This window comes from Trachypithecus francoisi, unplaced genomic scaffold (genome assembly GCF_009764315.1).
Source record: "Trachypithecus francoisi isolate TF-2019V2 unplaced genomic scaffold, Tfra_2.0 Lachesis_group1, whole genome shotgun sequence".
Taxonomy (NCBI): Eukaryota; Metazoa; Chordata; class Mammalia; order Primates; family Cercopithecidae; genus Trachypithecus; species Trachypithecus francoisi.
In genome coordinates, this window is record NW_022681454.1 from 106,378,636 (window position 1) to 106,393,550 (window position 14,915).

The 14,915-nt window shown below is 40.4% G+C and overlaps 2 protein-coding genes across 4 annotated transcripts in view; one reads left to right on the forward strand and one right to left on the reverse strand.

The window, feature by feature from the left end:
- The window catches only part of CFI (complement factor I), a 71,986-nt gene extending 68,121 nt beyond the window's left edge, over nt 1-3,865 (reverse strand). Inside the window, exon 1 of the mRNA XM_033214984.1 lies at nt 3,734-3,865. The gene's annotated coding sequence lies outside the window, so the exon portion shown is untranslated. The remainder of the gene's footprint in view (nt 1-3,733) is intronic.
- Nucleotides 3,866-3,911: 46 nt separating this feature from the next.
- GAR1 (GAR1 ribonucleoprotein) lies at nt 3,912-13,484 on the forward strand. Of its 3 annotated transcripts, none has more exons than XM_033214986.1 (7): nt 3,912-4,187; nt 4,556-4,781; nt 6,348-6,502; nt 7,420-7,479; nt 11,188-11,329; nt 12,741-12,803; nt 13,168-13,484. In XM_033214986.1, the coding sequence occupies exons 2-7, from the start codon at nt 4,568-4,570 to the stop codon at nt 13,179-13,181; spliced, it is 648 nt and encodes a 215-aa protein (XP_033070877.1). In that variant the 5' UTR covers nt 3,912-4,187; nt 4,556-4,567; the 3' UTR covers nt 13,182-13,484. The 3 variants fall into 3 exon arrangements, with proteins under 3 accessions (XP_033070877.1, XP_033070879.1, XP_033070878.1); XM_033214988.1 differs by having other exon boundaries at nt 3,940-3,963; XM_033214987.1 differs by lacking the exon at nt 3,912-4,187 and adding an exon at nt 4,194-4,408.
- Nucleotides 13,485-14,915: the final 1,431 nt, after the last annotated feature.

Consider the following 14,915-nt stretch of genomic DNA (forward strand, 5'->3'; position numbering starts at 1 on the left):
CATAGCATCAAAAGAATCTAACAATTTCTTATCCAGGTTGATGAATCAACAGATTTCAACAACAAATGTCATAGAGTAGCATTTGTAAGATTTATAAATTATGGCAAAATTTAAGAAAATTTTTCTTCTATGAAACACTGCTGCAAAGAAGCAAAGGTAAAGATATATTTATGTCTTGTCTTCATATTGGAAACAGAAGGTACATTTTGGAAGAACTGTGTCAGTATCTACTTATGGTACCCTATCAAGGACTGGTTCCTTCAGAGATTTCAATTCTCATTAAAATCCTGACACATTCACAACTCACTGCTTTCTTCCCACAGAGTGCTGGTGTCAGAAAGTTCTGAAGCAAAAATGAAAAAAGTTCCAGATGATGCTATAAAGATGACTTATCAAACATAGTGCAATTCACTTCTAAAATTCTTTTTTAAACTATGTGAAAACCTGGACAAGGCCCATATAAATCTCCTTCCACATGCATAAATTTTATGGCTTAGCAGATCGTTTTGGGGGAAGCCAGCTGGCATGTCACGTCAGTACTCAAGCACCCTGTAAAGAGGTCTGTATGACAAGGAACTGGGGCCTGGCAATAGGCAGCATCAGCTTGCTAGGCATGTCAGTGAGCTCCCTCAGAAAAGGATCCTCTAGCCCTAGTCAAGTCTTCAGAGGACTGCAGCCCCAGGTGATATCTTGATTGCAACCTTATGAGAGACCCTGGGTCAAAATCATCCAGCTAAGCTGCTCCTTAATTTCTGACCTACAGAAATTACACAAAATAATGTTTATTGACACTATGGATTGGAGTGAGAGAAACTAATACAGATTCTGCTCCTTAACAGGATGCTTGACCTAGAAAATGAATCATAGAAATACATTCAAGAAAACAGTAGCCCAGATTTTACCAAATTCTTTGAAGATGAAGAATGGCTGCAGAAACTAGCATTTTTTTTTTTTTCCATTGCTATAAAGAAATGCCCAAGGCTAGGTAATTTATAAAGAAAGAGGTTTAATTGGCTTATGGTTCTGGAGGCTTTACAGGAAGCAAGGTGCTGACATCAGTTTCTGGTGAGGTCTCTAGAAGTTTACAATCATGGCGAAAGGTGATGGGGAGCCAGCATGTCACATGGCAAGAGTGGGAGCGAGAAAGAGATGGAGGAAGTCACAGACTCTTAAAACAACCACATCTCAAGTGAACTGAGTGAAAACTCACTTATCACCAAAGGGATGGTGCTAAGCCACTCATGAGAATTCTGCCCCCATGATCCAATCACCTCCCACCAGGTCCCATCTACAACACTAGGAATAAAATTTCAGCATGAGATTTGGAGGGAACAAACATCCAAACCATATCACCTACTTAACAGACATTTTCATCACATGAACTAGTTGAACAAGGATCTTCAGGCCCTGGAGAAAATCGTTTTACTACGAGTGACAAGATTTTTGGGTTTAAATAAAAATTGAATATTTGGAAAAGTTATATTGCAAAAAGGGATCTTGAAATGTTTCCACTGTTGCTTGGACTTTAGAGTAAGGAAGTCTCAAGTCTTACTGAAAACCACCAGGGGAATTGCTGAACAAAACTGTACAGTATTCTCCTTCCCCTTGAACACAACTGTATGACTAGATGAGGACCCCTTTCCTTGAATCTTCTCAGCCTGAGCACCTGACTCTGAGAAAAGAGGATGAACTTTATGAATGTATGACTGTAGATATAAGATGAAATTTACTTATTTGTGTTTCTTCTTTTTCTTTTGATACAGATTCTCGTTCTGTTGCCCAGGCCAGAATGCAGTGGTACGATCTTGGCTCACTGCAACCTCTGCCTCCTGGGTTCAAGCGATTCTCCTGCCTCAGCCACTCAAGCAGCTAGGACTACAGACGCCCACCATCACGCCCGGCTAAGTTTTGTATTTTTAGTAGAGACAGGGTTTCACCATGTTGGCCAGGCTGGTCTTGAACTCCTGACCTCAGGTGATCCGCCTGTCTCGGCCTCCCAAAGTGCTGGGATTACAGGCATGAGCCACGGCGCCTGGCCTGATTTATGCTTCTACAAGTTTTGAACTTCTGAGAAAGAAGAGCAGCTTGACATTTTTAGGACAGTAATAAACATTTTGACATACTTTTAAACTTCTTGTTCAAGCAAGCTTTTTCTTTCTTTTTTTTTTTTTTTTTGAGACGGAGTCTTGCTCTGTCACCCAGGCTGGAGTGTGGTGGCCGGATCTCTGCTCACTGCAAGCTCGGCCTTCCAGGTTTATGCCATTCTCCTGCCTCAGGATCCTGAGTAGCTGGGACTACAGGCGCCTGCCACCTCGCCCGGCTAGTTTTTTTTTTTTTTGTATTTTTTAGTAGAGACGGGATTTCACCGTGTTAGCCAGGATGGTCTCGATCTCCTGACCTCGTGATCCGCCCGCCTCGGCCTCCCAAAGTGCTGGGATTACAGGCTTGAGCCACAGCGCCCGGCCTCAAGCAAGCTTTTTCTTACTAAGTTTTAAGAGTAAAGACAGAAATCATCTCATTTCAGTTGAAAATGAAATCTGTGTGACAATCTCAAGTTCAATTCAGAACTGAGCAAATACACAGCAAAAGACAAGCAAAGGTTTCATACTAAATAGGTAATTTTCATTTTTTGTTTCAAAAATAATACACTTACACGTATATAGGCCCATAAAAGGATCAACATTCGTTAAAATCAAATTGCAGCATTTACTAAACTAAAAGAAAAAGAAAAAGTAAAGTGTCTTCTCTCATTTATTTTGTTGTTTGTTTTGAGACCAAGTCTTGCTCTGTTCGTCTGGGCTGGAGTGCAGTGGCATGATCTCGGCTCACTGCAACATCCGCCTCCTGGGTTCAAGCGATTCCCCTGCCTCAGCCTCCGGAGTAGCTGCGATTACAGGTGTGCGCCACCATGCCCGGCTAATTTTTGTATTTTTAGTGGAGAAGGGGTTTCACCGTATTGGCCAGGCTGGTCTCGAACTCCTGACCTCAAGTGATCCATCCGCCTCGGCCTCCCAAAGTGCTGGGATTACAGGCGTGAGCCACCGCGCCCCGCCTACAAAGGTATTTTAAAATCCCATTTACAATAACCCTCTCAATTAGATGGGTACCAAGTTCCACCCTCTTCTAAACACGATGTCAATATCAAGGTAAGGTCTCAGAGGGTTTGGTTGTAAAAGACTCTAGCCAAATTTAATAAATGGGAAGTGACTACCTTTATTTGTGAGAGAAGCTTTGGAGAATGTGGAGGAAGCAGATGTCAAATATAAGGGGCTTAAGGAGAGAAGAGGGAGAGGAGCTTCCAGCACAGTCCGCTTCACATCCTGTCGGTGCTCAAACTTGAATGAATACCCGGTACAAAAGATAAAAATGATGGTTTGGTTTTCTGTAAGACAGCATAGTTTCTTTAAAATTACACAAACACATGCATTGCTTTTCTTCCTCTAATTAGTGAGACCACAGGACAAAAGAACAAGCATAGCTGAGCGCTCAGTGGTGCGAAAATCAAAAGGTCGGGAAGAAACAAGAAACTCGGATAAACGCTTCCGCCGGCTGTGACAGGTTCTGAGGCAACCAGATCCACTGGACATAGCGCGGCTCAGATACCTGAGAGACCTGTCCGCACAGTTGCTGAAGTTAGCAACAAACTAGTGAGCGCTGTTGAGGACCATTTAGCAGCCTGAGAAGCAAATGCGCAAATGCGCCCAGCCAGTCGGCACGGACTTCAAGAACCAACCTTGTTCCTTGCAAGGTGCTGGCAGTCTTCTGGCAGTCAGGGCGGGAACCAAACAGAAACCTGCCCCGCCTCTGGGAGAGAAGGCGGATCCCTAATGCCAGCTATCTCCAAGAGCGACATTGCCTCAGCACTTCCGGGACGTAATGCTGCAAAGGACGCAGTTATTATACGTCACTTCCACGGCGCCGCGTTAGGCAAGTTGACCTCACTGTTGTAAATTAGTAGTTAAGGTTAGATATTATTGCCACTTTAACAAACGCTAAAGGCTGTTTTGGAACCAGGGTCGCTGGTTCCGCGGGCGACTGCCTTTTTTTTTTGCAAACCAGTTATTCAAGTTTCTGGTCTTTAAAAAAACTCTGTGGCGTTACGGTAGCCTAGGAGGTTCTAGCGCGGCGGAAGTACCCAGTGGGTGGGTGTGCGCGCAAGGCCGAGGCCAGAGGGGCACGTGGCGCCGGTGAGTGACCGTAGAAGCCGGAGGATTTGAAAATGGTAGACGCGGAACCCGGCTGCCGGAGGGAGGGAGGAAGGAAGGGGATGCGGTGCGAAGACCTTGCTGTCTGAAGGGGGAGGAGGTACTAATCCTGGGGCGGCAAGGCTTAGTGCCGCCGTGTGTTTGGTGTGTTTGGTCGGTCGGCGCTCACGAGACCATGAGGAAGTAAACTCTTCACCCATCAGGTTGGTGGTCACTGGCTGTCTGACCGTGGGTGAGGTGACAGGGCTGCTTTTGTCCCCTTTATGGTGTTCTCACCGCGGCTCTGAGGGGTTGGAGTGTACTCAGAAGCTACAGTGATCAGAAGACACGGGTGGTTTTTTTTTCACCAGGGAGGAGAGAGAATGTCTTTTCGAGGCGGAGGTCGTGGAGGCTTTAATCGAGGAGGTGGAGGTGGCGGCTTCAACCGAGGCGGCAGCAGCAACCACTTCCGAGGTGGAAGCGGCGGTGGAGGCGGCGGCAATTTCAGAGGCGGCGGCAGGGGAGGATTTGGACGAGGAGGTGGCCGCGGAGGCTTTAACAAAGGCCAAGACCAAGGACCTCCAGAACGTGTAGTCTGTATGCAGTCTTCAATATTTAGCCTATTTGAAGGAGTAGGGGTGGGTTGTGTGTTTGTGTTATTAGTCCAGCAAGTTTGGGATACACAAGCCTGTGTGGAGAATGATGTAAACTGACTTATAATCGTACAGTAGCATGTAAGGGTGGGGTGGGGAGCAAGAAAGCTGAGGGATACTTAAAATGCATCATGGAGGTGGAACTTCAGGGTTGACAGGAAGATATTAAATAGGTAATAGTGATATCCCTAATTCCCCGATTTTACAGATGAGAAAACTATGATTTAGAGTTAAGTTTTTTTGCTGAAATATAAATATAGCTGAAATACAGGCTGGGTGCCGTGGCTCACGCTGGTAATCCCAACACTTGGGAAGCTGAGACAGGAGGATCGCTTGAATCCGGGAGTTAGACACCAGCCTGGACAATAAAGCAAGGACCCTGTCTGTACAGAAAATAAAGAAATACAAAGCCAGGTATAGTATTCTGACTCCAAAGCCCATGCTTTCTATTACTACTTAAAAGTAGATAAGTGAGAAAACAATTTGCTTGAGAGGGAAACTGCCAAAGAGGAAGTCGAGAAAAAGACCCATTTAGGGTAGTTTTATAGTAATTAACAATGAGATGGGAATGGAAGTCACAGAGAGTGAAACTTACTACATTAAAGAGGAGAGAGGGTGAAGAGTATCTAAGAATGGTTGGATGAGTATGCAGGATGGTTTGAAAGAAGCAGTTTCTAGAATAAAAGGTCCCATCCTGCAAGCTGTTGTACCAGTCCATACACGAGGCATTAAGAGCCTGATTCAGGATGGTGAGGAAAAAAAGGAAGGGTTAGATAGGAGAGAGATTTCAAAGGAAACAATCGGTAGAACTGAGCTAATGCTGATAATAAAGGGTTCCAGGTTTTGAGCTTGGGTGATAGGAATGAAGAGTTGGTTTTGCAGAAATGTGTTAAGTATTTTAGTTTAGGGTGACAGTCTAGTTAGTTAGAACTAAAGGTAGTTATTTTGAGATTCCAGATGTCCTTGAAAACAATGAATCATTGTTAAAGAGGTGGTAGTGGGAATGGGAAAGTTCTGAGGCAAGAGAAAAAAAAGAACAAAGGGTGATTCTTTTAGGGGTTGAAGAAAAGGGAGTGAAGAAAAGGAAGAACCAAGAGAATGAAGCAGAGTTTTGAATCAGATAATAAGTTTTAATAAGATAACTGTTATAGGTGGAATGGTCTCAATGTGCCACGCACTGTTCTAAGCACTTGACATTGGTTATTCCATTGAGTCCTTACATTACTGTATATTAGGTATAGCTATACATTATATGTTACTAGTGTCTGCTAAAGAGGAAACACTGAATTAGAGAAAGGGTGGGTAACTTTTCCTAGGTCACATAGCTAGTGTGTTGTGGAGTTGGTATACCAGCCCAGGAAGTCCACACTCTTAATGACTGTGGTCTTCTGCCTCAGAGGAGAGCAGGTATAGTGAAGTCCCAGGTAGCCAAGAAGAAAGCTTCCAGAAGAAGTTGGTCAGTATCGTTTGAAATAGTTCTGCGTTTTAACATTTTCTTGGCTTATTTCAGTATTAGGAGAATTCCTGCATCCCTGTGAAGATGACATAGTTTGTAAATGTACCACAGATGAAAATAAGGTGCCTTATTTCAATGCTCCTGTTTACTTAGAAAACAAAGAACAAATTGGAAAAGTGGATGAAATATTTGGACAACTTAGAGATTTTGTATCCTTTTTCATTGGAAGACCTAATAATATTCAAAGGTTGCTATTTGTGTTTTTGTGAGGAGGCGGTTAAGTGTAAATTAGACTTGTTGCTTCATTAAATTAGACAGGATTGCTACAGATTGGACCATGAAGGAGAATCAAGGGGAGAATGTGTTCATACATAGATATTAAAATGACAGACCCTAGAAAGGTGACTTTTTTTGGAAAATTCTAGAAATGATGGCCATTTGGATAAGTACTACAGGATTAAGTTGGCTGATTTGGATGTAGTGGTGCCACTGGAAATGTAGAATTAGAAGTTGTTTGGTGTCCCCACTACCCTGGAAACTCCTTCCTTGCTTTCTCTCTTTCTGTCTTTCTCTTTTTCTCTTTCTCTGTCTTTCTCTTTCTCTTTTTCTCCTTCCCTTTCTCTTTCTCTCTCTCTTTCTCTTTCTCTCTTTCTCTCTCGCTCTTTCCCTTCCTCCCTCCCTCTCTTTTTTCTTTTCTTTTTTTTTTTTTTGACAGAGACTCTTTCTGTTGCCCAGGGTGGAGTGCAGTGGCATGATCTCAGCTCACTGCAGCCTCCGCCTCCTGGGTTCAAGCAGTTCTCATGCCTCAGCCTTTCAAGTAGCTGGCATTACAGGTGAGCGCCACCGTGCCCGGGTGATTTTTGTATTTTTGGTGGAGGTAGGGTTTCACCATGCTGGCCAGGCTGGTCTCAAACTCTTGTCCTCAAGTGATCCATCTGCCTTGGCCCCCTGAAGTGCTGGGTTTGCAGGTGTGAGCCACCACACCCAGCCCCTGGAAGTTCATTTCTTATCTTTCCTATATATGTCTATATATTCTAACCTTGTTTTTGAAATTATACATCAATTCAGAAGGTTTGATAGTGTCTTTCATCTTAATTGCTCATTTGTTCCTTAATAAAAATAACAGTATTTTTCAGTTAAATTGTCAGAAAACATGAAGGCTTCATCCTTTAAAAAACTACAGAAGGTGAGTCAAACTTATGATACTTGCGATCCTTGGTTTTATAAGGGAATGACCTATCTTAGGAAAGTCCTACTTGGAGCATTGGAGATTTTCCCAACATATCAGTAGTAAAGCTCTTAAACTGAAATGTTCTGTGCTATAAATATTGAACATACTAATCTTTAAAAGTGATTTATTTGATACAGCCTTTTAGAAAGTAAAAATCACAACTTTTGCTTATATTACCAAAATCTGTAAACTGCTAGAGTAAGAGTTTTTTGTTGATGTAAAACCCTTATTGAAAAGCATTCATGACCAAACATTCTAGGTGGAATCTTAATTTATAAAACTTACATTATTTGAGAGAAGGTAGATACTAAGTGATTTCACAAGAACTTCAGTAACATAATATATGCTGTGAAGGAAAAATACAGGTTGCCATGAGAAGCTTTGTAGTGCCACCAACTTTAGTCTGTAGTGTTTGCTAAAAAGGTGAGCTTGAAACTGAGGTCTGATTGTTGACTAAGAGCAATTTCCACAACTGGTTGCATGTCAGAGTTATCTTGGGGAGCTTTTAAGAAGATGTACTTCCAGTTTCCACTTCTGGAAATTTGACCTAGGAGCTCCTAAGTAGGGCCCAGGAAAAGCACTTGGATAATTTTTTTTTTTTTTTTTGAGGTGGAGTCTCGCTCTTTTGCCCAGGTGGGAGTGCAGTGGCGCGATCTCGGCTCACTGCAAGCTCCGCCTCCCGGGTTCAAGCCATTCTCTGGCCTCAGCCTCCCGAGTAGCTGGGACTACAGGTGCCCGCCACCATGCCTGGCTAATTTTTTTTTTTTTTTTTGAGACGGCGTCTCGCTGTGTCTCTGTAGCCCATTCTGGAGTGCAGTGGCGCAATCTCAGCTCACTGCAAGCTCTGCCTCCTGGGTTCACACCATTCTCCTGCCTCAGCCTCCCAAGTAGCTGGGACTACAGGCGCCCACCACCACGCCCAGCTAATTTTTTTGTATTTTTAGTAGAGACGGGGTTTCACCGTGCTAGCCAGGATGGTCTCGATCTCTTGACCTTGTGATCCACCCGCCTCGGCCTCCCAAAGTGCTGGGATTACAGGCGTGAGCCACTGCGCCCGGCCAGCACTTGGATAATTTTGATGTAGTTAGGCAAACACTTGAGAATTTCTGAGCTAGTGAAAGAGGAAGAGGAAAGTGCATTCCAAGTAGAGAGAACAGTGTGTGCAGTCTCTGAGAGCAGGCAACTGAAAGGATACAAAAAGGCCAACGTATAGGTTAGGAATGAAACGTTTAGGAGAGGTGGGGAAAGTTGTGAATTAAGACCAGAGAGGTAGGAGGGTGCTTGATTAACTTAAGCCTTCAGGTCATAAGAAAGAGTTTAGACTTTAAGTTTCAATTGTGTTTTATTTTTTAATGACGGGATAACACAGTTAAATATATGCTTCAAAAGAATACTGGGAAGATAAAAAGGCGCCTTGGGAAGAGGTCAGTATTGTGTGAGAGGGGCCAGGTAGGAGGCTATAATAGTAGTTCTGAAAGAGATGATATTTTGGACTCGGTAGTGACAATGGAAATGGAAAAAATGGATATATGAAAGGTACAGGAAGTAGAATCAATAGGACATTGTAATCGACTAGCTATCGAAATTGAAGAGGTAAAAAATATCACCATCTTTCAGATGTCTGATATCAACATCTTTGTGGGTGATGGTACCGATTAATTAAATGGGCAACAGTGCAGAAGATGGGGATTAGGGGAAGATAATGAGTTTGGTTTTGGACATAGTGAGGTTGAGGTACTTGTGAGACAGTCATGGTCAGAAGTTTAAAGGAAGAGTATAGACTGGAAATAGAATTGGGAATTTGTTAACACAGTGTAGGAAGAAAGAATGAAAGGAAAAGATCACCTATGAAAAGTTTGGGGCACCTCCTAAAGCTAAATGTCTGTTAGTGGAAACTCAGAATTGCCAGTTAAAAAAAAGCAAACCACAAACCTGTCATAAAAGTGGTATCACAAAAATTGAGAGTGTTTCCAGGAGGGACTGCTCAGCTATGGCAAAATGATGCAAAGTGTTCATTGGAAGACAGCCACATAGACGTCAGGGAGTCATGGAGCCAGTGCAGTGGTGGGCCCAGGAGCCAGAATGGAATAGGAAATGAGAAGGAGACAATACCTTGTTGTTAGCATATGATTACTAGTTGTAGAAACCTTGGCAAATACTCCTGGGATTGACTGCTTCTGGCATGCCTGGCGCTGTTGAGCTCAGAAAGAAACAATGCTGAAGAGGGATTCTCATCTTGTGACCTGAAAAACAAAAAAGCTGGTAATAGCCACTTAAATTCATCAGAATCCCTGTCCCTTTTCTCAGAATTATTTATTTGAGGGCTTATTTAGTTTTTTGGGTTTTTGCTTTTTACTTACAGATACTAACTTGAGTACATTCTACCTCCCGGTTTGCGTACCCCCTGCTATGTTGAGATTCAGCCCTCCTTACCCAGCCTGCATTATTACGAAATCTGTAGACCGGTGCTCTCCACTTGAACTTGCTGCAATGATGGGAGTCCCTGCCTAGTAAAGTAGCTCTTAGCCACATGTAGCTATTGAGCACCTGAAGTGTGGCTCATGTGACTCAGGAACTGAATTTTTAATCATTAATTAATTTAAATATAAGCCACCTGCGGCTAGTGGCTGCCATATTCAACAGTGTAGATCTAGACAATATTTTTGAGATGATGGGCTGTGAAGGGAAGATGAGTAAATAAGGTGATATCTAGAGTGGGATACAGATATCTTATAAGTAATATATTACAGTTTTGAAATCCTCATGTGTTTTGTGTAGAAGAACTATGATACAATATGCCCTTTACATTTCATTATCTGAGAAATGTCCTCTTTAACCCCAGTTATGGGATAGGTATAGTTTTTGTATATCCTTCATTACTTTGTGTGTTCAGAAGATAGTTACCCTTTTGATCTTTATTAAAGACTTGAAACAGCTAGTATGCGAATGCTTTATTTTGAATTTTAATGCTGTGTTTTAAATAGTTTTATTTTTCTTACGGCAGTTCTGTTGAGTGGAAATGTTAAATAATGTATTTCTAAAGAGAAATGAGATTGAATTGGTCTTGATTTTTTTATATGCATGTAATGCTTATTGTGTGCCAAAGTGCAAGTGCCTTATATACATCACTTTTTTGATCATCACACAAACATGTGAGATAGATACTCTATTCTCTACATTTTACAGATAAGGAAACTAAGGTAAACTAACACAGGAACAGAAAACCAAACACCACATGTTCTCACTCATAAGTGAGAGTTGAACAATGAGAACACATGGACCCAGGGAGGGGAACATCACACACCTGGGCCTGTCGAGGGGGTGGGAGGAAGGGGAGGGAGAGCATTAGGGCAAATACCGAATGCATATGGGGCTTAAAACCTATATGATGGGTTGATAGGTACAGCAAACCACCATGGCACATGTATACCTATGTAACAAACCTGCTCGTTCGTTCTGCGCGTGTATCCCAGAACTTAAATAAATATAAAAAAAGAAATCTAAGGTAGTAAGAAATTAAGTCCCTACCCAGAGATACATAGTAGAAAGTGGTAGGGTTGGGTGAGTTTGAACCTAGGCAGTTTTGACTATCATGTAGCTTCTTAATGATTATACTATACTGTCCCCCAAGTCATACACTAATTGCTTTTATTATTTTTCCAGTTTTATATAGATCCATATAAGCTGCTGCCACTCCAGAGGTTTTTACCTCGACCTCCAGGTGAGAAAGGACCTCCAAGAGGTGGTGGCAGGGGAGGCCGAGGAGGAGGAAGAGGAGGAGGTGGCAGAGGTGGTGGCAGAGGCGGTAAGTTACTTGGGGAAAATTTCTAATGAAATTTCAAAGTCATAGCTGATTAATATAATACAATTTAGCTTTGTACATAGCAAACCCTCCCTTATGGTTCTTTTTATTAAAGCTGCTTTCAAATATTGGCAGATTGTCCATAATAATAATGCTTCATTTCAACAACTTGCTTAAAAAGAAAAAAATCTACTAAAGTATACTTTTGAGGGACTTCATTTCTTTGGGTTATTCATGTTTTCTTGGGCATTTTAATAAACCATAGGATTATCTTAATTTTAATTTCTTAGTTAATGTCATTGAGTGTAGACTGCATGCTGAAAGCTGGTCATACATTCTTTTAATTTCCGTGTATATTCTTTTAATACTCAGCAAAAGCTTTTGAGATAGATGATATCCTTATTTTATGAATGAGGAAATGGAGACTTACAGAAATTAATTTGCCCCAGTCAAACAATTGGCAGACCCAGAATTAAAATGCATATCTTCTGATGTCATGTCAAGAACTAATAAATTCATTGCTGTGATCTCACTGTTTAGATGTACACCTTTCCCCCAAGGTTTTGGCACATTCATCATTATGGGCAGCTAGGTGATGAGCAGGGCTCTGGGGAGTGGGACTGCCATGCCCTGTGAGTAGGAGGACGGGGAGTGATGAGGTAATGGGCAGAGCCAAAGTGGAAAGGGAGAGGAACTGAAAGTTGGGCTTAGACAGCTTTTGTTACTGGAGCTGAAAAAGAGAAGGAATGCTTTACTTTGGCATCTCTCAATTTAATCATCATTTCACTCTATAAAGATACTTTTTTGCATCCATATAGGTAGGAAAATTTTCAGGGGTACCTTCTTGAGAATTTGATGAATAGAGATTCCCCTGTTCTCATTTGATGTTGAGTATCATTTAACATTTCAAAAAATTCACAACTATCTTATTTTTTTAAAATCTTACTTATGTAGCTCAGTTAACCTTAACTATCATATTTATTATCGTGCCCCCAGAATAAAAGCACCCATATCTGCCATCCGTTGTTCTTAGGATAAAAAGCCTTAGTTCCATCAAACTATCCTTAGTTGAATCAAAAAGTATTTATCATAAGCAAGAGCTAAGGCAATAATCATACATTTAACAAGACTGAATCATACTTTAAAGTAACAAGTTTTTCTAATTTATTGAAATTGAATAATCTGGGGATTTAACCTGTTGCCCAGTTGGTAAACTACTAGTTTCTCCATTTTTATCTTGTAAAATTTTTTCCATGATAAAATATGTGAATCTATATTTATTCATTATAATTATAGTTATTGTATTGATCTTTGTAGGCTTATCAGTATAAGAGGTTATATAGTTAATAACTTAATGTTTATTATTTATCTACTATTTAAATATTTTTCATTATTATTTAATAAATGTTTTTAGGTGGTTTTAGAGGTGGAAGAGGAGGTGGAGGCTTCAGAGGAGGAAGAGGTGGTGGTTTCAGAGGTAGGTATTATCTTTAAATTGCTTAATTTTTAGAATTGATATTATCTGGCATTTTGTTTTTGCTTAAGTTTAATTTTTTCTGCCAGCAAGTATATGGAACCCTATGGTGTTCTTTGCTTAGCCTAATTTGTGGTTTCATTTTATATCACTTGTTTTTGCCTTTTCAGTTTTTTAACCTAATTCTAATTTGTTTTGCTTTATTATTAATTTGAAAAAAAAGATGTAATATGAATGACAGTTAAATTTGGTAAAGTATGTTTGCTAAGCATTATAGGAACTAATGCTGATTTTAAACTTGAGATTTACATTATAATACTATTAAAAATCCATTTTCTGTGCCCTTAATACTTTAATTTTTTCTTAGGAAGAGGACATTAAGTGAAACAGTTGACAGACATCACCGGTTGACTTCTGCATTAAACTGCATGGTCTGTTTCTACTGTGGATTGGAAACTTGGTTCTTGAGAAAATCTTGAAGATCTTGGTCATTTTATGACAATGGATCAAAAATGTTAGCGTCATGCAAAGCAACGGAATAGTGAATCTTGCTCTAAAAGAACATGAACAAATCTTTCTAATGTTTTGTACAGTGCCTGGCACTCTGTGCGTGCCTAATAAATGGCAGGAGTTTTCATTTGAAGCATATTTGAATTTTTAAAATAAAGTGTTTTATTCCCTTAAGTTATTTAGAGTGTGTTTATTAAATGAAACCCATTTTTTGAAGTAGAAAGGAATAACTAAAACTTAAACACAGTGAATTGCAGATCGAAAAAAGGATTTATTTGTATTACTGATCTTTTAAAAAATAGGCTGCTGTAGCAGTACTTTAAGAGTATTTACAAATTAACACCCCCTTTCAAAACCCTGGCCTTTTATGTATGAGAAGATAGCTCTGTATTTCCCTTTTGTATTTTAATACGTAAATCAGTTAAGCTGTTTCTCTAATTGCAATTAATAATTGATTTAAAAATTTTCCATATTAGTAATGTATTAAAGATGGAGTAGCTCTGTTCAAGTGAAAAACCATAGCAAGAAATTTTTAAAAAGCAGTTACTTTTTCTCATCCAACATGAATATTAAAAGTTTTACTGAATGTTACTTTTACTTTTTTAAAGGGACTCTAATAAAAGTTTAAGGTGTTATTTACTACACGTGAATATTTGATTGCATACTACATGTTCCTATTGCTGGGTAAGGATGTTAAAAATGAAATTAGTTTTGGTCACCATTGCTAGTGAATGTAAAGAAATGACTGGTAGCAAGTTAGAATGCTGTGATATGGAGCCATTTAGCCTGCCATTCATTTTTCACTTCTCAGAAGGAATGATGTTTCTATATCATTTGTTAAATTATCTAACATGCTCATGGAGGAATGCTCTTGAATGCTCATTTGAGGAGCATTCAGTGTTGTCTTTGTCAGTATTTGGGGTTTTATCTTTTTTTGATTGATGGAATTGCAGCAGGATGAATTAATATATATGATGAGCAAATGTGTTGAAAATTACAGTTTTTACAGTAATAGGCAGTTATGCTTTTACAGTTTAGGACAGGAGATTATTTGATTTAAAACTGTGGTGATGAAATTTCCATGCAGTGTTAGGGCCAGGGTTTTGCTTTTGGTTTGGAAAAGATGTTCCTGAGCACCAAAGGGTGATGGCATTGTCCCAAGGACAAATAATAATAGTGCAACATTTCTACAGTTTTTTTTTAACATTAAAAATAAATCTAAAATGGCAATAACGGAGAAAATATATAGATCAGTAGACAAACCACTTGGAGATTTTACCTTTTCAGCTTATGCATATCTTTTGGTCACTGGCCATCTTTAAGCTTTTATTTCCACATCTTTTCCCTTTTTTTCCTTATAGTTTCTGTCTTTTTGAGATGGAGTTTTGCTCTTATTTCCCAGGCTGGAGTGCAGTGGTGCAATCTTGGCTCACTGCGACCTCCACCTTCCAGGTTCAAGCGATTCTCCTGCCTCAGTCTCCTGAGTAGCTGGGATTACAGGCATGCGCCACCATGCCCGGCTAATTTTGTATTTTTAGTAGAGACGGGGTTTCTCCATGTTGGTCAGGCTGGTCTTGAACTCCTGACCTCAGGTGATCTGCCTGC